At 40.4% G+C, this 23,981-nt stretch overlaps 1 protein-coding gene across 2 annotated transcripts in view; it reads left to right on the top strand.

The window, feature by feature from the left end:
* ZYG11A (zyg-11 family member A, cell cycle regulator) overlaps nt 1-23,981 on the top strand; it is a 75,140-nt gene that overhangs the window by 10,421 nt on the left and 40,738 nt on the right. The window contains exons 2-3 of one of the 2 annotated variants that reach the window (XM_019958408.2): nt 6,473-6,638; nt 16,709-17,460. In XM_019958408.2, the coding sequence (XP_019813967.1) occupies nt 6,473-6,638; nt 16,709-17,460 (918 nt within the window). The remainder of the gene's footprint in view (nt 1-6,472; nt 6,639-16,708; nt 17,461-23,981) is intronic. The other variant, XM_070786527.1, reaches the window with a different exon arrangement.

Here is a 23,981-nt window from a genome sequence, read left to right as displayed (position 1 = left end):
CCACCCGATGTGGCCTATCTTCTACCCAGGTTTCACAGGAGTCTAGTAAAATCTCACTAAAGATTAACTCAGAGACTTAAAGATTAGCTCATGGACTTCTATGTGGCTCAGTGGTTAAGACTCTGTACTCCCAGTCCTAGGGGTATGGATTTGATCCCTGGTTGGGGAACTAATATCCTGCGTACTGTGCCATGAGGCCTTAAAAAAAAAGAAAAGATTAGCTCACATCTTAAATTATGACACATGAACCTCTCTGATTAAGAACCAAGAGAATCAGGGGCTGTCCTGCTGGTGTAGTGGTTGGCAGTCTGCCTGCCAGTGCAGGAGATAACAGGTTTGATCTCTGGTTTGGGAAGATCCCACATGCCATGGAGCATCTAAGCCTATACACCACAATGCTGAGCCCTGTGCTCCAGAGCCCAGGAACCACGACTACTGAAGCCTGTCTTCCAAAGTCTGTGCTCCACACCAAGAGAAGACACTACAATGAGAAGCCCATACAGTACAATGAAGACCCAGCAGAGTAAAAAACAAATAAGTAAATCTTTAAAAAAAGAATCAACAGAATTAGATTCCCAGACTTCAGAAAATGGTATTAATGAAACACTATAAAGCAAGTGTGTTTAAAATTTATTAAATAAATATTGCATAGGAACCTGGAATGTTAGGTCCATGAATCAAGGCAAATTGGAAGTGGTCAAGCAGGAGATGACAAGAGTGAACGTCGACATTCTAGGAATCAGTGAACTAGATGGACTGGAATGGGTGAATTTACTCAGATGACCATTATATCTATTACTGTAGGCAGGAATCCCTTAGAAGAAATGGAGTAGCCATCATAATCAACAAAAGAGTCCAAAAGGCAGTACTAGGATGCAATCTCAAAAACGACAGAATGATCTCTCTTCGTTTCCAAGGCAAACCATTCAATATCACAGTAATCCAGATCTATGCCCCAACCAGTAATGCTGAAGAAGCTGAAGTTGAACCGGTCTATGAAGACCTGCAAGACCTTCTAGAATGAACACCCCCAAAAAATGTCCTTTTCATTATAGGGGACTGGAATGCAAAAGGAGGAATTCAGGAAACACCTGGAGTAACAGGCAAATTTGGCCTTGGAATACAGAATGAAGCAGAGCAAAGGCCAATAGAGTTCTGCCAAGAGAACGCACTGGTCATAGCAAACACCCTCTTCCAACAACACAAGAGAAGACTCTACACATGGACATCACCAGATGGTCGACACCAAAATCAGATTGATTATATTCTTTGCAGCCAGATGGAGAAGCGCTATATAGCAGCAAAAACAAGATTGGGAGCTGACTGTGGCTCAGATCATGAACTCCTTATTACCAAATTCAGACTGAAATTGAAAAAGTAGGGAAAACCACTAGACCATTCAGGTATGACCTAAATCAAATCCCTTATGATTATACAGTGGAAGTGAAAAACAGATTTAAGGGACTAGATCTGATAGAGTGCCTGATGAACTATGGATGGAGGTTCGTGACATTGTATAGAAGACAGAAGTCAAGACCATCCCCAAGAAAAAGAAATGCAAAAAAGCAAAATGGCTGTCTGAGGAGGCCTTACAAATAGCTGTGACAAGAAGAGAAGTGAAAAGCAAAGGAGAAAAGGAAAGATATAAGCATCTGAATGCAGAGTTCCAAAGAATAGCAAGGAGAGATGAGAAAGCCTTCCTCAGCGATCAATTCAAAGAAATAGAGGAAAACAACAGAATGGGAAAGACTAGAGATCTCTTCAAGAAACTTAGAGATACCAAGGGAACATTTCATGCATAGATGGGCTCGATAAAGGACAGAAATGGTATGGACCTAACAGAAGCAGAAGATATTAAGAAGAGGTGGCAAGAATACGCAGAACTGTACAAAAAAAGTCTTCACGACCCAGATAATCACGATGGTGTGATCACTCACCTAGAGCCAGACATCCTGGAATGTGAAGTCAAGTGGGCCTTAGAAAGCATCACTATGAACAAAGCTAGTGGAGGTGATGGAATTCCAGTTGACCTATTTCAAATCCTGAAAGACAATGCTGTGAAAGTGCTGCACTCAACATGCCAGCACATTTGGAAAACTCACAGTGGCCGCAGGACTGGAAAAGGTCAGTTTTCATTCCAATCCCAAAGAAAGGCAATGCCAAAGAATGCTCAAACTACTGCACAATTGCACTCATCTCACACGCTAGTAAAGTAATGCTCAAAATTCTCCCAAGCCAGGCTTCAGCAATACGTGAGCCGTGAACTTCCAGATGTTCAAGCTGGTTTTAGAAAAGTCAGAGGAACCAGAGATCAAATTGCCAACATCCGCTGGATCATCGAGAAAGCAAGAGAGTTCCAGAAAAACATCTATTTCTGCTTTATTGACTATGCCAGAGTCTTTGACTGTGTGGATCACATAAAGTGTGGAAAGTTTTGAAAGAGATGGGCATACCAGACCACCGGACCTGCCTCTTGAGAAACCTGTATGCAGGTCAGGAAGCAACAGTTAGAACTGGACATGGAACAACAGACTGGTTCCAAATAGGAAAAGGAGTACGTCAAGGCTGTATATTGTCACCCTGCATAATTAAGTTATATGCAGAGTACATCATGAGAAATGCTGGGCTGGAAGAAGCACAAGCTGGAATCAAGATTGCTGGGAGAAATATCAGTCACCTCAGATATGCAGATGACACCACCCTTATGGCAGAAATTGAGGAAGAACTAAAGAGCCTCTTGATGAAAGTGAAAGAGAAGAGTGAAAAAGTTGGCTTAAAGCTCAACATTCAAAAAAATAATATCATGGCATCTGGTCCCATCACTTCATGGCAAATAGATGGGGAAACAGTGGAAACAGTGGCTGACTTTATTTTTCTGGCTTCCAAAATCACTGCAGATGGTGACTGCAGCCATGAAATTAAAAGACGCTTACTCCTTGGAAGGAAAGTTATGATCAACCTAGACAGCATATTAAAAAGCAGAGACATTAGTTTGTCAACAAAGGTCCGTGTAGTCAAGGCTATGGTTTTTCCAGTGATCATGTATGGATGTGAGAGTTGGACTATAAAGAAAGCTGAGCGCCGAAGAATTGATGCTTTTGAACTGTGGTGTTGGAGAAGACTCTTGAGAGTCCCTTGGACAGCAAGGAGATCCAACCAGTCCATCCTGAGGGAGATCAGTCCTGGGTGTTCATCGGAAGAACTGATGTTGAAGCTGAAACTCCAATACTTTGGCTACCTGATGCAGAAAGCTGACTCATTTGAAAAGACCCTGATTCTGGGAAAGATTGAGGGCAGGAGAAGGGGACGAGAGAGGATGGGATGGTTGGATGGCATCACTGACTCAATGGACATGGGTTTGGGTGGATTCCGGGAGTTGGTGATGGACAGGGTGGCCTGGCGTGCTGCAATTCGTGGGGTCGCAGAGTCGGACATGACTGAGCGACTGAACTGAACTGAAACAAAGGATGAAATAAAAAAATGAAAAAAGAGCAATATATAATCAGACTATGAAGAACTAAATGTGACAGAGTAAAGAAATAGTGACCTGTAAGGTAGATCTGTAGAAATTACCCATGGGAAGCATAATTTCCATTTTCACATGGGCATATGAACCAATTCTGGGTTTTGAGACACAAGTAAAAGTCTGCTAAGACTGTTTCAGGGAATTTTTTTGCTTCCCTGAAATTGATGCTTTTTTCTGCATGAATTCCAACGTGGCCAGGGTTTGAAGCAGTTTAAACTCTCATAAGGTCTTTTGGGAATGCAAAATAATAGAGCCACATTGCAAGAACAGGTGAGTACTGTCTTATGTAAAGTTAAATTCACACTTGTAGCAAGTGTGGAATTCCAGGGACACAGAAATCCCATTTTTAGGTGACTACCCATGAAAAATGAAAACTGTGTTCCCACAAAAGTTTATGTGGGAAGCCCCACCAGGGACTTCCCTGGTGGTCTACTGGTTGGGAATTCAACAGCCAGTGCAAGGGACACAGGTTCGATTCCTGGAATCATCTGGAAAGACTGTACATGCCACAGAACAACTAAGCTCAGCTAAGCTCTAGAGCCTGCAAGCCACAACTACTGAGCCCATATGCTGCAACTGGAGAAAGCCTGAGCACAACAAAGAACCAGCCCAACCAAAAATAAATTAAAAAAATTTTATGTGAGTTGTTACAGCTTTCTTCAAATTTGTCTAAAGTGCAAATAATCCAAATGCTCTTCAGTTGGTAAAGAAAGAAATTCTAGTATATTCATTACAGTGGAATGCTTCTCAGCAATAAAAAGGAACAAACTACAGAAGCATGCAACACCATCAAGAACCTGTGTTAAAATGCATTATGCAAAATGAAAGAAGTCAGATTTGAAAGGCCTAATTACTTAATGATTCTGTTTATATGACATTTTGGGGAAGGCAGGACACTGGAGACAGAACAAAGATGAGTAGTTGCTTGGGATTGTTAAGAGGGATTGTCTGCAAAGGGACACTGGAGAATTTCTGTGTTATGGAACTGTTCTATATCTTTATTATGGTGGTTGTACACAACTGTATGGATTCATCAAAACTCACTGAACTAACTGTATACCAAAATAATTTTTTTTGCTATGTATAAATTATACTACAATTAAAAGAAAAACAATGAATAAGAAAATAGTACAGTATTCAGAGTAAGTCAGAGTAAACTTACTGGAGAAATTTGGTTGTGAAGAAGAGTAACTGAAGAGAATGTGGGAGTCAACAGAAGGTTTTTGTTTTTAAAGCAAATAATGGAGCATAAACTGCATGCTGTTGCTGCTGCTAAGTCGCTTCAGTCGTGTCCGACTCTGTGCGACCCCGTAGACGGCAGCCCACCATGCTCCACCGCCCCTGGGATTCTCCAGGCAAGAACACTGGAGTGGGTTGCCATTTCCTTCTGCAATGCGTGAAAGTGAAAAGTGAAAGTGAAGTCGCTCAGTCGTGTCCGACCCTTAGCGACCCCATGGACTGCAGCCCACCAGGCTCCTCCATCCATGGGATTCTCCAGGCAAGAGTACTGGAGTGCGGTGCCATCACCTTCTCCAGTAAACTGTGTAAGAATGATCTATTTTATGGGAATTCCCTGGTGGTCTGTTGGTTAGCACTCTGTGCTTTCCTGCAGGGCACAGCCGGGAAAAAGAAGAATGATCCATTTGAGAAGGGTAGTTTGAAGATGTAAATAAATGAAGAAACAACAGGAGGAGCCAAGACAGGAAGGATGAAATCCAGCCAGCACATGTGGAAGTGTTGGTCTTTGCAAGGATGTACGTGTTTTCCATAGAAGAGGAGACCAAGGAAAAGATGCTTGCAGTTTTGAGCTAAATTTGATGGGGAGGTGGCTTCATTTTTTTCACTGAAGTGGATCAGATTCTGATACCAGTGTGAAATGGGTTTGAGGAACAAGTAGAAGGCATGAAATAATTATTGCTTGATAGTGGGAGAGTGCCCTGTCTAAGGAGACTTTGAATGATTTCCAGCTATTAGGGCTCATTTGAAGTTAATGTGCATGAATTTTCCATGACATAATATGTTGTGTGAATCTTCCCCTCTTCATAGATGATTAGCTGCTGGGTGTTGCCATAAAGAAAGGTGAATAGCGAAGTTCTTCCAGGAGAATATCTGAAGAGCATGATGGAGGAGAGAAAACAGGGAGTTGAGGATATTTATGAAGGTGGCGTGCTGCGATTCATGGGGTCGCAAAGAGTCGGACACGACTGAGCGACTGATCTGATCTGATCTGATCTGAATCTATACTTTGGACTATGAAGGGAATTTATTCAGTAAAAAGTGGTGTGGAGGTCATTGAATGTATTGCATGTTGAAAATTTGACAAAGATGGCAATCCCTGGCTTATCGCTCTCTCTTTATGTCTGAATGCCATGCCTTTCAAATGTTTGTTGAATGAACAAATGTCAGTCTCTTAGCGAAGATGTCTTATATCTCTCAGTTTGTATTCTTCTACAGCCTCCTGATTATAACAGTCTTTTATAGTGTGAACACTTTTGAGGGTGGGAATGGGCAGACCTTCTTATCCTCTGGCATGTGGTAATCACTGAATAAATGTTTGCTGAATAAATGACTGTGTGATTTCTGCTTGTTTAGTTCCTTGTGTTGTATTGAAATTGTCAGATTTATTGGATGTATTCTCTACTTAACTGTTTGGTCCAAAAGGATTAGAGCTGTATCTTACTCATCCCTGTATTCTCAGGGGCTGGCACAGAACAGGAGATAAGTGAAGGATTGAGAGAACTTAATTTTTTTTAAAGATACAACAGAAGCTACAACAGGTAAAAATCTTCCACATGGTTGATAATTGGAATAAGGTGGTTTCATTACATATAAATCATTACAGTTAGAAGAACGTATCTTAAGATATTCTCATGTATAACATGACCACTTTTATGTTGAATTTTTGTAGATGTAACAAGTTTGTTTGTTTGGGGGTTTGTTTGCTAGGAGGATGCATCTCCCTACTCTTTGGTCAACATATGCCTGAACGTCCTGATTGCTAACCTGGAGAAATTGTGTTCTGAAAGATCTGATGGAACACTCTGTCTTCCGGAGCATTGGTGTTTTCCTCAGGAATTAGCTGACCGATTCGTTTGGTTGATGACTCGGCAAGGTAACGATAAGACTGCTTTTTTGTGTACATTTATAGCACTTTACTATTTGAAAAGCACTTTTGCATATAATTCTGTTTTGTTCCTCTCAACAACCTGCTAAGAAATGTAGAAGTTTGTGTGGAGGTTGATTTTCAGAATCTTTCTGGGATCCTTTAATGAAAATTATCTTCCTTCTAGGTTTGCCCTGCTATTGCTATAGTCTCATCTCCCATTCTTTTGATTGAATATGAACCTTTAAAAATTTTTTCCTTTGCTTCTTTTTGTAGTAGGGCTTTCAAAGGGCTTTGTTTGTTATGTTAGTGTTTTCTTAATGAAAAATTTTGGAGAGTAACCCATGATTGAGATAAAATTCACATAGTGTATAATTCATCCATTTAAAGTATATAGTTGAGTTATTTTTTTTAGCATATTCACAGATTTGTGCAGCCATCATCCCAGGCAGTTTTCATCACCTCAAAAACAAAACAAAACAAAAAACATGTTATTCATCCCCCTATAATTCTTAGCAGTCACCAATCTACTTTCTACCTCTATGGATTTGCCTTTTTTGAACATTTAGTGTAAATGGAATCACTTAATATGTGACCTATTGTGTCTTCGGAGAAGGCAATGGTACCCCACTCCAGTACTCTTGCCTGGAAAATCCCATGGATGGAGGAGCCTGGAAGGCTGAAGTCCACGGGGTCGCTAAGAGTCGGACACGACTGAGCGACTTCACTTTCACTTTTCACTTCCATGCATTGGAGAAGGAAATGGCAACCCACTCCAGTGTTCTTGCCTGGAGAATCCCAGGGACGGGGGAGCCTGGTGGGCTGCCATCTATGGGGTCACACAGAGGTGGACACGACTGACGCGACTTAGCAACAGCAGCAGCATTGTGTCTTGCTTCTTTCATTTAGCATAATATTGTCAAGGTTCATCCATTTTGTAATATCAACTACTGAATTTTTATGGCTGTGTAATATTCCATTATATCCATATACTACCATTTATTCGTTTCTCAGTTGATGAACATTAGGTTGTTTTTAAGATTTTTTTTTAAATGTGGACCATTTTTAAGTCTTTATTGAATTTGTTACAATATTGCTTCTGTTTTATGTTTTGCTTTTTTGACCACAAAATGTGTGGGATTGTAGCTCCCAGACCAGGGACTGAACCCTCACCCTCTGCACCGGAAGGCAAAATCTTAAGTCCTAGACTGCAGGGAAGTCCCTGTGTTGTTTTTATTACACATTTTGGCTATTATGAATAATGCTTCTATAAACATTAGTGTACACATTTGTGTGTGTGGATATATGCTTTTATATCTTAGAGTTTATACCCAGGAGTGGAATTGCTGGGTTAAGTGGTAGCTTTGTGTTTAACTTTTTGAAGAACTTCAAATTCTTTCCCAAAGTAGCTGTACCATTTTATGTTCCCACCAGCAGTTGGAACAGAAGAGTTCCAATTTCTCCACATTCTTACCAAAACTTGTTATCTAATGACTTTGATGATAGCCATTCTGGTGGATGTGAAATGGTATCTATTGTGATTTTTATGTGCATTTCCCTAATAGCTAATTGGCTTCCCTGGTGGCTCAGACAGTAAAGAATCTGCTTTCAATGCAGGAGACCTGGGTTTGGTCCCTGGGTTGGGAAGATCCCTTGGAGAAGGGAATGGCTACCCACTCCAGTATTCTTGCTGAAAACTTCCATAGACAAGAGGAGCCTGGCAGGCTATAGTTCATGGAGTCACAAAGAGTGAGATGTGACTGAGCACGATATAAAATATAAATATAAAAAATACACATATACCTCCTTTATCTATTCATCTGTTATTGGTATGTATGTTCCTGTTGCCGTTTTAAAAATTGTTTTTATAGGTCTTTTTCTTCTCTTGTGTTTTCCGCCTAGAGAATCTCCTTTAACATTTGTTGTATAGATGGTATCCATTCATCTGTTGCTGGACCCTTACGTTGCTTCCATTTCTTGGCAGTTGTAAATAATGCTCCTGTGAACATTAGGATGTATATATATTTTCAGATCAGTGTTTTGTTTTTTTCATGGATTATATACCCAGGAGTGGAATTGCTGGTCATATGATAGTTGAGTTTTTTTAAGAAAACTCCACAGTGTTTTCCACAGTAGCTGCACCAGTTTTTACATTCCCACCGACAGTATATGAGGGTTTCCTTTTCTCCACCTCCTCACCAGCATTTGTTCTTTGAGTTCTGTCTGATGACAGCAGTTCTGACGGGTGTGAGGTGATCCCTCATTCTGGTTTTGATTTGGACTTCCCTGGTGATTAGTGATGTAACACATAAATCTTTTCATGTGCCTATTGGGCATATGCATGTCTTTGGAGAAATGTCTGTTTAGATCTTCTTTCCATTTCTAAATAGAATTGTTTGTTTTCTTGATATTAAGTTATATGAGTTGTTTATGTATGCATTGTAGATGTTTTAGGTTGGTGAAAAAGTAATGGCAATTCTTCAGACTGTGAATTTTAATTTTAAATCATTATCAGTTCAGTTCAGTTCAGTCGCTCAGTCATGTCCGATTCTTTGTGACCCCATGAATCACAGCACGCCAGGCCTCCCCGTTATCACCAACTCCAGAGTTCACTCAGACTCAGCGTCTATCGAGTCAGTGATGCCATCCAGCTATCTCATCCTCTGTCGTCCCCTTCTCCTCCTGCCCCCAATCCCTCCCAGCATCAGAGTCTTTTCCAATGAGTCAACTCTTCACATGAGGTGGCCAAAGTACTGGAGTTTCAGCTTTAGCATCATTCCTTCCAAAGAAATCCCAGGGCTGATTTCCTTCAGAATGGACTGGTTGGATCTCTTTGCAGTCCAAGACTCTCAAGAGTCTTCTCCAACACCACAGTTCAAAAGCATCAGTTCTTTTGCGCTCAGCTTTCTTCACAGTCTAACTCTCACATCCGTACATGACCACTGGAAAAACCATAGCCTTGACTACACGGACCTTTATTGGCAAAGTAGTGTCTCTGCTTTTGAATATGCTATCTAGGTTGGTCATAACTTTCCTTCCAAGGAGTAAACGTCTTTTAATTTCATGGCTGCAGTCACCATCTGCAGTGATTTTTGAGCCCCCCAAAATAAAGTCTGACACTGTTTCCACTGTTTCCCCATCTATTTCCCATGAAGTGATGGGACCAGATGCCATGATCTTTGTTTTCTGAATGTTGAGCTTTAGGCCAACTTTTTCACTCTCCTCCTTCACCTTCCTCAAGAGGCTTTTTAGTTCCTCTTCACTTTCTGCCATAAGGGTGGTGTCATCTGCATATCTGAGGTTATTGATATTTCTCCCGGCAGACTTGATTCCAGCTTGTGCTTCTTCCAGCCCAGCGTTTCTCATGATGTACTCTGCATATAAGTTGAATAAGCAGGGTGACAATATACAGCCTTGATGTACTCCTTTTCCTATTTGGAACCAGTCTGTTGTTCCATGTCCAGTTCTAACTGTTGCTTCCTGACCTGCATACAGATTTCTCAAGAGGCAGGTCAGGTGGTCTGGTATTCCCATCTCTTTCAAAATTTTCAACAGTTTATGTGATTCACACAGTCAAAGGCTTTGGCATAGTCAATAAAGCAGAAATAGATGTTTTTCTGGAACTCTTTTGCTTTTTCCATGATCCAGAGGATGTTGGCAATTTGATCGCTGGTTCCTCTGACTTTTCTAAAACCAGCTTGAACATCTGGAAGTTCACAGTTCATGTATTGCTGAAGCCTGGCTTGGGAGAATTTTGAGCATTACTTTACTAGCGTGTGAGATGAGTGCAATTGTGCGGTAGTTTGAACATTCTTTGGCATTGCCTTTCTTTGGGATTGGAATGAAAACTGACCTCTTCCAGTCCTGTGGCCACTGCTGAGTTTTCCAAATGTGCTGGCATATTGAGTGCAGCACTTTCATAGCATTGTCTTTCAGGATTTGAAATAGCTCAACTGGAATTCTATCACCTCCACTAGCTTTGTTCATAGTGATGCTTTCTAAGGCCCACTTGACTTCACATTCCAGGATGTCTGGCTCTAGGTGAGTGATCACACCATCGTGATTATCTGGGTCATGAAGATCTTTTTTGTAGAGTTCTTCTGTGTATTCTTGCCACCTCTTCTTAATATCTTCTGCTTCTGTTAGGTCCATACCATTTCTGTCCTTTATCGAGCCCATCTTTGCATGAAATGTTCCTTTGGTATCTCTAAGTTTCTTGAAGAGATCGCTAGTGTTTCCCATTCTATTGTTTTCCTCTGTTTCTTTGCATTGATCACTGAGGAAGGCTTTCTTATCTCTTCTTGCTATTCTTTGGAACTCTGCATTCAGATGCTTATATCTTTCCTTTTCTCCTTTGCTTTTTGCTTCCCTTCTTTTCACAGCTATTTGTAAGGCCTCCCCAGACAGCCATTTTGCTTTTTTGCATTTCTTGTCCATGGGGATGGTCTTGATCCCTGTCTCCTGTACAATGTCACGAACCTCCGTCCATAGTTCATCAGGCACTCTGTCTATCAGATCTAGTCCCTTAAATCTATTTCTCACTTCCACTGTATAATCATAAGGGATTTGATTTAGGTCATACCTGAATGGTCTAGTGGTTTTCCCTACTTTCTTCAATTTCAGTCTGAATTTGGTAATAAGGAGTTCATGATCTGAGCCACAGTCAGCTCCTGGTCTTGTTTTTGTTGACTGTGTAGAGCTTCTCCATCTTTGGCTACAAAGAATATAATCAGTCTGATTTCAGTGTTGACCATCTGGTGATGTCCATGTGTAGAGTCTTCTCTTGTGTTGTTGGAAGAGGGTGTTTGCTTTGACCAGTGCATTTTCTTGGCAAAACTCTATTAGTCTTGCCCTGCTTCATTCTGTATTCCAAGGCCAAATTTGCCTGTTACTCCAGGTGTTTCTTGACTTCCTACTTTTGCATTCCAGTCCCCTATAATGAAAAGGACATCTTTTTTGGCTGTTAGTTCTAAAAGGTCTTGTAGGTGTTCGTAGAACCGTTCAACTTCAGCTTCTTTAGTGTTACTGATTGGGGCATAGACTTAGATTACTGTGATATTGAATGCTTTGCCTTGGAAATGAACAGAAATCATTCTCTCGTTTTTGAGATTGCATCCAACTGCTGCATTTCGGACTCTTTTGACCATGATGGCTACTCCATTTCTTCTGAGGGATTCCTGCCCGCAGTAGTAGATATAATGGTCATCTGAGTTAAATTCACGCATTCCAGTCCATTTTAGTTCGCTGATTCCTAGAATGTTGACTTTCACTCTTGCCATCTCTTTTTTGACCACTTCCAATTTGCCTTGATTCATGGACCTGACATTCCAGGTTCCTATGCAATATTCCTCTTTACAGCATTGGACCTTTCTTCTATCATCAGTCGCATCCACAACTGGGTATTGTTTTTGCCTGGCTCCATCCCTTCATTCTTTCTGGAGTTATTTCTCCACTGATCTCCAGTAGCATATTGGGCAGTTACTGAGCTGGGGAGTTCCTCTTTCAGTATCCTATCATTTTGCCTTTTCATACTGTTCATGGGGTTCTCAAGGCAAGAATACTGAAGTAGTTTGCCATTCCCTTCTCCAGTGGACCACATTCTGTCAGACCTCTCCACCATAACCCACCTGTCTTGGGTGGCCCCACGGGCATGGCTTAGTTTCATTGAGTTAGACAAGGCTGTGGTCCTAGTGTGATTAGATTGACTAGTTTTTTGTGAGTATCGTTTCAGTATGTCTGCCCTCTGATGCCCTCTTGCAACACCTACCATCTTACTTTGGTTTCTCTTACCTTGGACGTGGGGTATCTCTTCACGGCTGATCCAGCAAAGTGCAGCCGCTGTTCCTTACCTTGAACAAGGGGTATCTCCTCACCGCCGCTCCTTCAGGCTCAAACACATCTTTATTAATCAAAAAAGGAACCATTACAATCAACGTTTTTCCAATGAGAAGTAAGTTTTTTTATTCCTGTAGAATAAAAATCTGTATTTTGGGATTCAGTGAACTCTTGGAAGGCATTTTCTGCCTCTATTGGTTGTGGAAGCATTTTCCCTGCAGAAAGTTGTCGAGATGCTTGAAGAAGTGGCAGTCGGTTAGTGGGAAGTCAGGTGAATATGGTGGATGAGGCAAAACTTTTAGCCCAGTTTGTTCAACTTTTGAAACATTGGTTGTATGACGTGGGGTTGGGCATTATAGTCGGAGAAATGGTTCGTTGTTGTTGGGTAGAATAAGAGAAAACAACACTTCAAAACAATGATTTTTTTGATTTTCGGTCACCTCATGAGGCACCCAGTTACTGAACTTTTTCACCTTTGTTTTTTTGTTTCTTATCCTTCATTCCTGTTCCACACTTTCTTTTGTATGCTTCCGTTTCTTTATATATGTGTTGTTTTATGTTCGTCAAGTTGCCATCTTGGGAAGCTTTGTATATTTTCTCACTTTGTATACTCCCTGGATAATCTTCTTTGGTTTAGCTACCACTTCTACTTTAATTTCCCAGAGTTTTCAGTGCAGGTCTTTATTCGAAGCTCCAGAGCCACATACAAGATAGGCAGGTATCTTGGAACTCTTAGCTAGGCTGCTGAATCATCCTCCTCTTTTGGTTTTCTTCTACTTCAGTGTCTGCTGCTTATGTTTCTGCTCATCTGGCTTCCCTTGAAGGACAGTGCAAAAGCTATCTAGAGTGTAGATGCTTTTTGGTAGTTGGTCCTTGTTCCTTTTCCTCTTACATTTCCATGTTTTAAACACCATTCTCTATTCTGAGAAGACCTTGGCTGATTTTCTGGAAAGTCCTGAAGAATAACCACTCAGATCTGTGTTTTGTTAGGGTGTGAGGGCTGGATCTTTATACTTCCCAACACAGTCTTTGGATGTGGATTTCCATGGAAAAGTGGTATGACCATGGGTGAAGCAACTCCTTTCAGCTAATGCAGTCTACACAGATGAGGGCTGTCAGTTGGTGGCATTTCCAGCAGCTCAAGTAGTAAGTCCTTTCTTTCTTTCTTTTTTTTTTTAAACCATTTATTTATTTATTAATGGCTGCATTGGGTCTTAGCTCTTCAATATGGCCCGCAGGCTTCTCTCTAGTGGTGATGTGTGGACTCCAGAGTGCAAGGGCTCTGTAGTTGTGGCATGCAGGCTCTCTAATTGGGGTGCGTAGTTGGAGTTTGTGGTCTTAGTTGCCTCTCGACATTGGCATCTTAGTTCACCGACCAGGGATCAAAACTGCGTCCCCTGCATTCAAAGGTAGGTTCTTAACTGCTGGAAGTCCCAGTCATTTATTTTTAAATGTGATCTGGTGTCACATCACAGCATCTACTACACTGCCATTTCCTCCCATCTCAAGATGGTTTGGCCATCTGTCTACCTGTTCAGTGACTTAGGAGTCACTTTTCATCCCCCTCCTCCGCCCCCCTCCTTTGTTCTTTTGACACGTTTTCTGCCTTCAAAGTACATATCTCAAATGTTTTTCTCCTCAAGTCAGGTCAGATGTTAGTTTCTGACTCTTTGCAACCCCATGGACTGCAAATGACCATGGGTGAAGCATTAGCTGCCAGGCTCCTCTGTCTGGGGAATTCTCCAAGCAAGACTATCAGAGTGGGTATGCATTCTCTTCTCCAGGGGATCTTCCCAACCTAGGGATCGAACCCAGGCCTCCTGCATTGCAGGCAGATTCTTTACCATCTGAGCCACCTTCTCCTCCTAGCTCCTGTCAATGACACCTTTCTCTTTCTTCTCCCCTGGTCTCCCAAGTGGTTTCCTTACCTTTAATTTTGTACATCGCCAAGCTCTGCCACATAGCCGAGAGTAGTCCTCTATATCTTAATCAGATCTGTCTGCACTTTTGCCACTCTTTAAAGTCTTCTCTTGTACTTAGGATAAAATGCCAGTTATTTACCCTGGCCTACAAGGTCTAACTGACTCTTGCCTCTGTCTATAACCTGTCAGATTATGGTATCCCCTTCTCTATTTGTGCTTCAGCTGCACTGGTTTTTTCTCATTTCACAGGAATAGCCAAACTGTCTCTTCTCAGGGCTTTAGCCTGTCCCTCTATCTGGAATGACAGCTACCTTTGCCTTTCACATCCTTTTTGTCTCAGCTTAAATGTCACCTCCTAATACTTCACTGAAAGACAGAAGATTCTTGTTTTCCTTCTCATTTTTCCCCACCCCTGTGTTATAGTCTTGTTCGTTTCCTTTAGAACCTTTACTGCGTTGTTAATAGTATTTTGCTTGTTTTATATTCTTTTGTATCTGTGTTCTGCTGCTGCTGCTAAGGCGCTTCAGTTGTGTCCGACTCTGTGTGACCCCAGAGATGGCAGCCCACCAGGCTCCGCCGTCCCTGGGATTCTCCAGGCAAGGACACTGGAGTGGGTTGCCATTTCCTTCTCCAGGGGATATTCCTGACCCAGTTTCTCCACCATTGCAGGCAGATTCGTTAGCAACTGAGGTGCATGGGAAGCCCTTGAATAAATGTAATAAGTTCTTTCTGAAAGCCTTGAGTATTGAGATTTCCTTTTTCCTAGGTTAGTAGCATAGCCCAACTCAGACTGGGGACTTGTGAATCAGCTTATATACCTTTTCCCTCTGTTCTTTCCCTTAATGCATTCAACTGCTGTGTTCTGTCAGTTTAAACTTTCATCTCTCATCATTAAAATCATTAATAATCTCTTGCCCCATCCCACTCCCATCAAACACCGTCTTAATTCTTTTGTGTCATCACACATAATTGGTCTTTGTAAAAATATATTATAACCATTCATTTTTTGCTTAAAAAGTTTGAGTTTTTCATTTTTGTTTACAGGGTACATGAGTTTCCTAGCTTTGTTTACAGGCCCCATCTGCCTTTTGCCTTCCTCTCTGCTGTCGTTTCCGCCAGGCCTCCCCTTGTACACTGTGGTCCAGTAGCACTGATCAAATAGGGTCGTTCTGAATAAGCTGACCTTCTGTGCCTCTGTGTCTTTGTTGTGTTCTCCCACCCTTCACCTTCCCATTGGGAAACCGATATTCAGCCTTAAAACCTGCCCTGATATTAACCTCATCTGTGTTCAATATCTGGTACAAATCACCACTGAATATAATATATTATAGTCACTTATTTGCCTGACATGCTTCCTAGACTGAATTCTTTGTGGTCACAGGTGTCTTATTACCTTGTATGCCTATTACTTAATATGGAATCTCATATATAGAAGATGCTTAGTATTAATAAGTTGTTTCTAAATGAAATCTAATACAACCCATTCATTTTACAGATGAGGCATAGGGAGAGAAGTGACTTACCAAAGGCCATCCACTAGTTTGGTTAAAAGTAATCATTAGTGCTATTTGCATATTATAGGCCCTATACTTACCTACCTCTTTTATTTTGTCTTTTTTTTTTTTTCTATGAACAAAGTTGAAGTGAAGTGAAGTAAAAGTCACTCAGCTGTGTCCGACTCTTTTGTGACCCAATGGACTGTAGCCTGCCAGGCTCCTCTGTCCATGGAATTCTCTAGGCCAGAGTACTGGAGTGGGTAGCTATTCCCTTCTCCAGGGGATCTTCCCAACCTAGGGATTGAACCCAGGTCTCCCACATTGCAGGCAGATTCTTTACCATATGAGCCATCAGGGAAGCCCCCGAGTACTGGAGTGGGTAGCCTATCCCTTCTCCAGAAGATCTTTGCGACCCAGGAATCAAACAGGGGTCTCCTGCATTGCAGGCGAATTCTTTACCATCTGAGCTACCAGGGACGCCCAAGTAAACAAGGTTACTATGGTTAAAACTGTGGACACTGAAGTCAAACTGCTTTTGATTCTTGATTCTGCCACATATTTTGACCTTGAGTAAGTTCCTTAACCTCTTTAAGCTTTAGTTTCCTGAGCTGTGGGATGGTAATAATCATAATTCCTTTACAGTATTATTTTAAAGAGTAAATGAGATAATCTGAGTAAAGGGTTTAGAACAATGCTCGGCACAGAGTAAACAGTAAGTATAGTCATTATTGTTACTGTTAGCATGTATCAAAGTTTACTGGCCACAGTGCCTCCTGGAAAAGGCATAAGATTTAGTTATTACAAGCTGGTTCTGGTTCTCTTGTAGGCAAGCTGACTGATAGAACAGCAAGCATTTTCCAAAGCAACCGAATGAAACTGAAGCTGGTCAACATTCAGAAAGCTAAAATATCCACAGCTGCATTCCTAAAAGCCTTCTGCCATCACAAACTCATTGAACTGGATGCTACTGCAGTACACACTGACCTCTCCATCCCAGACATCCTAAGTGGACTCTGCAGCAATAGCTGGATCCAAGAAAACCTCCGACGTCTCATCTTGGACTCAACAAGCATCCCTCGAGATTCAAGACTGTTGTTCTTCGGTCAGCTCACTGGTCTTCGTGTTTTAAGCGTTTTCAATGTTTGTTTTCGTAGTGAAGACCTGGCTAATGTTTCGCAGTTACCCAAACTGGAAAGCTTGGATATCTCTAATACTCTGGTCACTAACATCTCTGCACTCCTTACCTGTAAGGATCGACTTAAATCTCTTACAATGCACTATCTAAAATGTCTGACCATGACCAAACCACAGATTCTCGCAGTCATTAGAGAACTTAAATGTCTGCTTCACCTTGATATTTCTGATCACGGGCAACTCAGGTCAGATCTAGCTTTTCATTTGCTACAACAGAAAGATATTCTGCCTAATATTGAGTCCCTGGACATTTCTGGGAGTAATTACATCACTGATGGAGCTGTAGAACTATTTATACAACAACGGCCTGCGATGCAATTTGTGGGACTGTTGGCTACAGATGCCGGTTATTCCGACTTCTTTTCTGCAAAGAAAGGCTTGAGGGTTCGTTCTTTTCTGAAATAAGTTTGTTTTATTTGTTCAGAACATTATTAAGCTTTCTTTGTGTATCAGAATCTGTACTAGGCATTCGGGTTACAAAGACAGATGAACAATTCTTAAGGAGCTTAATGATTAAGAATTATTGTGTAACTCCTATGTAGTATGAGGTTGTGAAAATATAACCTTAAATAAGATACAGCCCTAGCCTCCAGTGTCTTCCAGTCTAGCTTGATAACCATAAGCAGAGCCATTCACACATTACCTCTTAGGTGCCAGTTGGCATGTTTTGCACATTGTTTTCTATTTTAATCCTCCCATTTTACAGATGAGGAGGTTAAGCTATTTATCCAGTCATAGAACTATTAAATGATAGAGCTGGCCGTATATTTGGGTCTTTGTGAAACTAATGCTTTTCCCTCTAGGGACAGCTAAATATAATGAATAAGGCAGGTGATGTATGCCTAACACCATTTTTGAACGCAATTGTTAAAAGACCCTGAAGGAAAAAGTATTGTACATTGCTAGACTATGTTTATAGCCTCTAGTGGTGCTGTTTTTAAAAGAGCATATATTTAAATATTTACGTCCTAGAATACTTTTTAAAAACAGTGGCTTTCTACCTCAGTTGTACATTCTAATCACTTTGGGAGTTTTAAAATACACTGATGCCTGTGGCCTATTCCCTAGAGATTCCGATGTAACTGGTCTGGGATTTGGCCTGGGCGTTAAGTAATTCTAACGTGGAGCCAAAGTTCAGAACAACGACTTCAAAAGAACCCATTAAAAACAATGACTTATATAATTTTTACTGGGGTGAGAGTAAAGTGATTTGCAGTCATTAGTTGTTTTCACATTTTATTCTTTTGATTTTAAAATAGCAATTGTGTCATAAAGTTTTTTAATTTTAAATGACTTAATGAACCCATGAAGCTATCAGTTGCATCGTTAGGCTACAAATAGATAATTTGAACTTTCAGATTAAATGTGTATAGTAGAGAATTGTTTACCAAGAATGTACACCTAGGCCTGTTTCAGATTAATGGCACTTAGTGTCCCAATGATCAAAAGAACCACAGCAGTTTAAAAAAAAAAAAAGATTTTTAACACATCAACTCATGATATATACAGTAATATTGCCAAGTGCTAGAATATTCTGTAGAGAGATTATGCATGTAGTTAAGATATTATCAAAGCCAGTACACCAAAAGAAAACGAGACAAGTTTTCTTTCAGTAAACTTTATCTGGTATACATGTAAGTTTAGTTTATTTTGAAAATGTTAAATAATGCATTGTATACAGTGTTGGATATTTTGGGGGAGGGAGAGGGGAGACCACAATCTTCCCAGTACTAAGAAATTCTAAAGATCCTAATCCAGACTTAGTGGAGTATAAGGTATGGTAAGTTTAAAAGGTGTGTTTCAGAAAATCTTATATTTAAGAGAAATATATATTTTTCAAGTCAGATACAAAATATACTAAGCATTTTTGTTGTTTGGGTGCTCAAAAGTTTGCTAAAAATGGGTAAAATTAAGGGTTAGTGAAAACCTTCTAACAGAACAGGTATGTGTTATTTTCTTGTACCTAATGTTACAGTGGGCAGTGTGTACTTAATTTCTTTAAAATGGTTGGAAAGGGCACCCACCATTAGTCCTAAGAGCCGTATAACATTTTCATTTGCTAGGGAATCCTTGCTGATCCACTGGTGGGGTGTCTCAAGAATGAGAATTGTTTTGTACTGGCATCTGTAGGAAACCTTGGAGAGAGAGGGTGATGTAACAGCTGTCTGGTCTTCTGCTTAGTCTTACAATGGCTTTTCCTGTGTTTTTCTTTCAACTCTTACATCTAGATTCTCACAAAACTTAAAAATCTAGACTATATCCATTGTTTAGATTGTTAATAATGTGTAGATCCTTGCACAGTTGATCTACATATAGTACTTGAAAACTGTTTTGAAATAATTTGTAATGTGGCAGATCACTAACTTTAAACATTTTGCCAAATTTGTCTTACCCTATTCTGTCTCTATACATGCAATTTTTAATACACACAAACACACACACATGCGTATTTGGCTGTGCTAGGTCTTAGTTGCAAAATGTGGAATCTTTAGTTGTAGCATGTGGGATCTACTTCCCTGACCAGGGATCAAACCCAGGCTCCTTGCAAGCGCAAAGTCTAGCCACTGGACCACCAGGGAAGTCCCCACACACAATTTTTTTCTTGAGGGTAGGTTGCATACAACATGCACCTCTGCCCATTAATATACTTTAGCTTGTATTTCCTAGAGGAAAGATAGTCTCTTTGACTCTGAGAGCATGGGTAATCTCAAGAATGACCATAGTGCAGCTGTCAAATTTCAGGAAATTTAACATCAATACAAATCTTTTATATAAAAGTCTACTGTATGTGTTTCCAGTGTTGATTTTCCCAGTTTAACACCATTTATAAAATATTTTTCCTTTTAGTCCATGATTATTTTTACATTCAGTTGTCATATGTGTACTTAGTCATGTCCAGCTCTTTGTGACCCCATGAACTGTAGCCTGCCAAGCTCCTCTGTCCACAGAATTTTCCAGGCAGTAATAGTGGAGTGGGTTGCCATTTCCTACTCCAGGGGACCTTTCCGGCCCAGGGATGGAACCAGCATCTCCTGCATTTCCAGGCTACCTGGAAAGCCTCAGTTGTCATAGTCCTTCCTTTTCTTCATTATATTGATGTTTTTGAAGAATACAAACTAACATTGTTTTGTTTGTTTTTTTGAAGAATGTTCCTCATTTTGGGTTTGTCTGATGCTTCATCATAATTCAGATTCTTCTAGGTTTACCCAGAATACCACATAAGGGATGTTGTGCCCTTATGTAATACACTTATGTGTCTCAAGTGTATTACAGTATGAAGCACAGAGTGCCCCTCATTGGTGATATTAATTTTCATCACTTGGTCAAAGTATTGTTCAGGTACTAGGTAAAATATCCAGGTGCAGATAAAATATTATCTATATACTCTTGTACTGTTTCTACCCTACATAGATAATACTATTCCTTTTGAAGCTAATGAATGCTGTACAAGATATTAGAAGACTATGCCAATATCCTGGCCCTCATCAGAGTTTCTGATCTAGATTTAGCATCCATTGATGATTCTTACTCGAACCATTCTTTACTGCAGTGGTTGCAAAGTGATGATTTTCCAACTCTAACTCTTTTTTTTCAGCTCTTCTTTTTATTCAAAACATTTAGCAAGTCTAACATATCCTCAGTATGAACTCATTGGTTCCTGTTGTTTTCAGTGATTTATAATGCATTGCTGTTCTTAATTATTTTGATGCTCAGCTTGTCACAGGGTGGCCAATGAGAGCTCCTGTGTCTGTTTTTACATGCCCCCATTATTACTGTTATTATTTTGAGTCTTTCTTTACTTTCTAGGCTTCTTATACTTCCCTGTTTTGGCTTTAGAGTTAGATGTTTCTCCCAAGAGCCCTGGTTCCTTTTAGTGGGAAACCACTGAGTGTTAGATGTGTTTTTAAACCGTTTCATCAAGCAGAGCTAAGAAACAGATGAAATAAGTTTAAAAGTGATACTTACAAATGTCCATCTTTATATTGTTCTTCTTTGCCTTTCCACATTCTGTGTTTGTATCTCTCTTTTCCACATGGAGAACCTCGGCTTCCAACAGCCTCAGCACATTTTCCTTAATCCTATAACATGTATAAAATAGTTTCAGAGTTGCTTCATTTATACTACTTTGAAACACAAACCTACTGAAAAAGAGTTGAAGATATATTTGCAGTTCTTTCTTTTCACTCTTGACTGAGAGTATAGTCAAAGTATTAAGCCATATATATTTAGGTTTTTAAATTTCCACTTCTTACACAGTAGGTAGCATAGTACATGTACTCTGGACTTTGCTTTTCTAACTTAGTGGTATGTCTTGGAAATCACCCCATGTCAGTTCATGTTCCCGTTTTTTGGGAGGGGATGGTAAGATACACATAAAATTTATCATTTTAATCTTGTTAAGTGTATAGTTCAGTGGTTTTAAATACATTAATAATTTTGTTCAACCATCACCATCATTCATCTCCATAGCTCTTTTCACCTTGTAAAGCTGAAATACTGTAGGCATGAAACCCTGCCTCCCATTACCCCTTCTCTCCAGACCCTGGCAATACAAACTTCTACTTTGTGTCTCTACGATTTTGACCAACTCTCTGATGTAAGTGGAGTCGCACAGTACTTGTCCTTTTGTGACTGACTCATTTTACTTTACGTAGTGTCCTAAGGGTTTGTCCATGTGGCATACTGCCTTTTTCAGGTTGAATAATAGCCATTATGTGTATACCACATTGTGCTTATCCAGTTGTCATTGATATGTACTTGGGTTGCTTCATGTTTTGGCTTTTGTGTTGATTATTGTGAGTAATGTTGTTGCAAGTAGGAGTACACAAATATCTCTTTGAGACTCTGCTTTTTTTTTGATCACTCTGTGAAGCCTCAGTTCTTTGACAAGGGATTAAATCCAGGCCTCTGCAGTGAAAGCCTGGAATCCTGATCACTAGTCCACTGGGAAACTCCCAAGACTCTGCTTTTGGTTCTTTTGGTATATACCCAGGAGTATATACTAGAATGGACATGAGTTTGAGCAAACTCTGGGAGATAGTGAAGGACAGGGAAGCCTGGTGTACTGCAGTGCATGGTGTCACAAAGAGTTGGACATGACTTAGCGACTGAACAATGAGCAATCCAGAAGTGGAATTGCTGGATCATATGGTGTGAAAGTCGCTCAGTCGTGTCCGACTCTTTGCAACCCCTTTGGAATTCTCCAGGCCAGACTACTGGAGTGGGTAGCCTTTCCCTTCTCTAGGGGATCTTCCCAACCCAGGGATCAAACCCAGGTCTCCCTCACTGCAGGTGGATCATATGATAATTCTTTTAATTTTGGGGTAACTACCATAATGTTTTCTGCAGCAGTTGCACAGTTTTTACATTCTCACTAACAGTGCACAAGTGTTTGAATTTCTTCACACACTGGCCAACACGTTATTTTTCTTTGTTTTTAAATTTTTTAATAGTAACCATTCTAATGGGTGTAAAGTGGTACCTCGTTGCAGTTTTGATTTGCATTTCCATACTTATCAGCTATACTGGGCATCTTTTCAGAAGGTTATTGACCATTGGTATGTCTTTGAAGAAATGTCTAGTGAAGTTGTTTGCCAGACTTTAGGTTGCTTAGGTTTTATTTTTGTTATTGTTGTTGAGATATAGGAGTTCTCTGTGTAGTCTGGATATTAATGCCTTATGATATAAGATTTTCAAATATTTTCTCCCCTTCTCTGGTTTGTCTTCATGAAGTTCAGTTTGTATTTCTTTTGTTGCTGGTACCTTTGGTGTCATATCCAAGAAATCACCGCCAAATCCAGTATTGTGAGGCTTCCTCATGTTCCTTATAGGAGTCTTATAGTTTTAGTTCATAAATTTAAGTCTTTGATCTGTTTTGAGGTAATTTCTTTCATGTGGTGTTATGTTAGATTTTACAACTTCATTCTTTTACATGTGGATATCTAGTTTTCTTAGGACAATTTCTTGAAAATACCAAATTGTCTTAGCACCCTTGTTAAAAAAATAATCTGATCATAAATGCAAGGCATTGTTTTAGGGCTTTCTAGTCTATTCCATGGGCTCCCCTGTGGCTTAGATGATAAAGAATCTTCCTGCAGTGCAGGAGTCCTGGGTTTAATGCCTGGGTTGGGAAGATCCCCTGGAGAAGGAGATGGCAACCCACTCCAGTATTCTTGCCTGGAGAATCCTATGGACAGAAGAGCTGGGCAGGCCAGGTTCAATCCTTGGGTTGAGAAGACCCTTGGAGAAGGCAATGGCCACCCACTGGTCTGTATGCCAGTATTTATGGCAGTGCCACATGTTCTGATTATTTTAGCTTTGTATTGATAGTCAGTTTGAAATCAGGATGTGTGACTCCCTTGGAATTCTGTATAAATTCAGGGCGTGTGTTTGTATTTCTGCTAAAAAGGTCATTGGGATTTTGGTAGGATTATATAAATATGTAGATAATTTTGTGTAGTATTGACATCTTAAGTCTGCTAATCCATGAACATGGGGTGTGTTTCCATAATTTATGTCATCTTTAATTTCTTTCATTAGTGTGTTGTAGTTTTCATCATACAAGCCTTTCATCTCCTTTGTTAATTCTTAAGTACTTTATTGGAGAAGGCAATGGCACCCCACTCCAGTACTCCTGCCTGGAAAATCCCATGGGCGGAGGAGCCTGGTAGGCTGCAGTCCTTGGGGTCGATGAGGGTCAGACACGACTGAGCGACTTCACTTTCACTTTTCACATTCATGCATTGGAGAAGGAAATGGCAACCCACTCCAGTGTTCTTGCCTGGAGAATCCCAGGGACAGGGCAGCCTGGTGGGCTGCTGTCTATGGGGTCACACAGAGTCGGACATGACTGAAGTGACTTAGCAGCAGCAGCAAGTACTTTATTGTATTATTGTAAACAGAAT

Source organism: Bos indicus, chromosome 3 (genome assembly GCF_029378745.1).
Source record: "Bos indicus isolate NIAB-ARS_2022 breed Sahiwal x Tharparkar chromosome 3, NIAB-ARS_B.indTharparkar_mat_pri_1.0, whole genome shotgun sequence".
Classification (NCBI taxonomy): Eukaryota; Metazoa; Chordata; class Mammalia; order Artiodactyla; family Bovidae; genus Bos; species Bos indicus.
The sequence above is the reverse complement of the archived record's forward strand: the minus strand, read 5'-3'. Positions and strand labels throughout refer to the sequence as shown.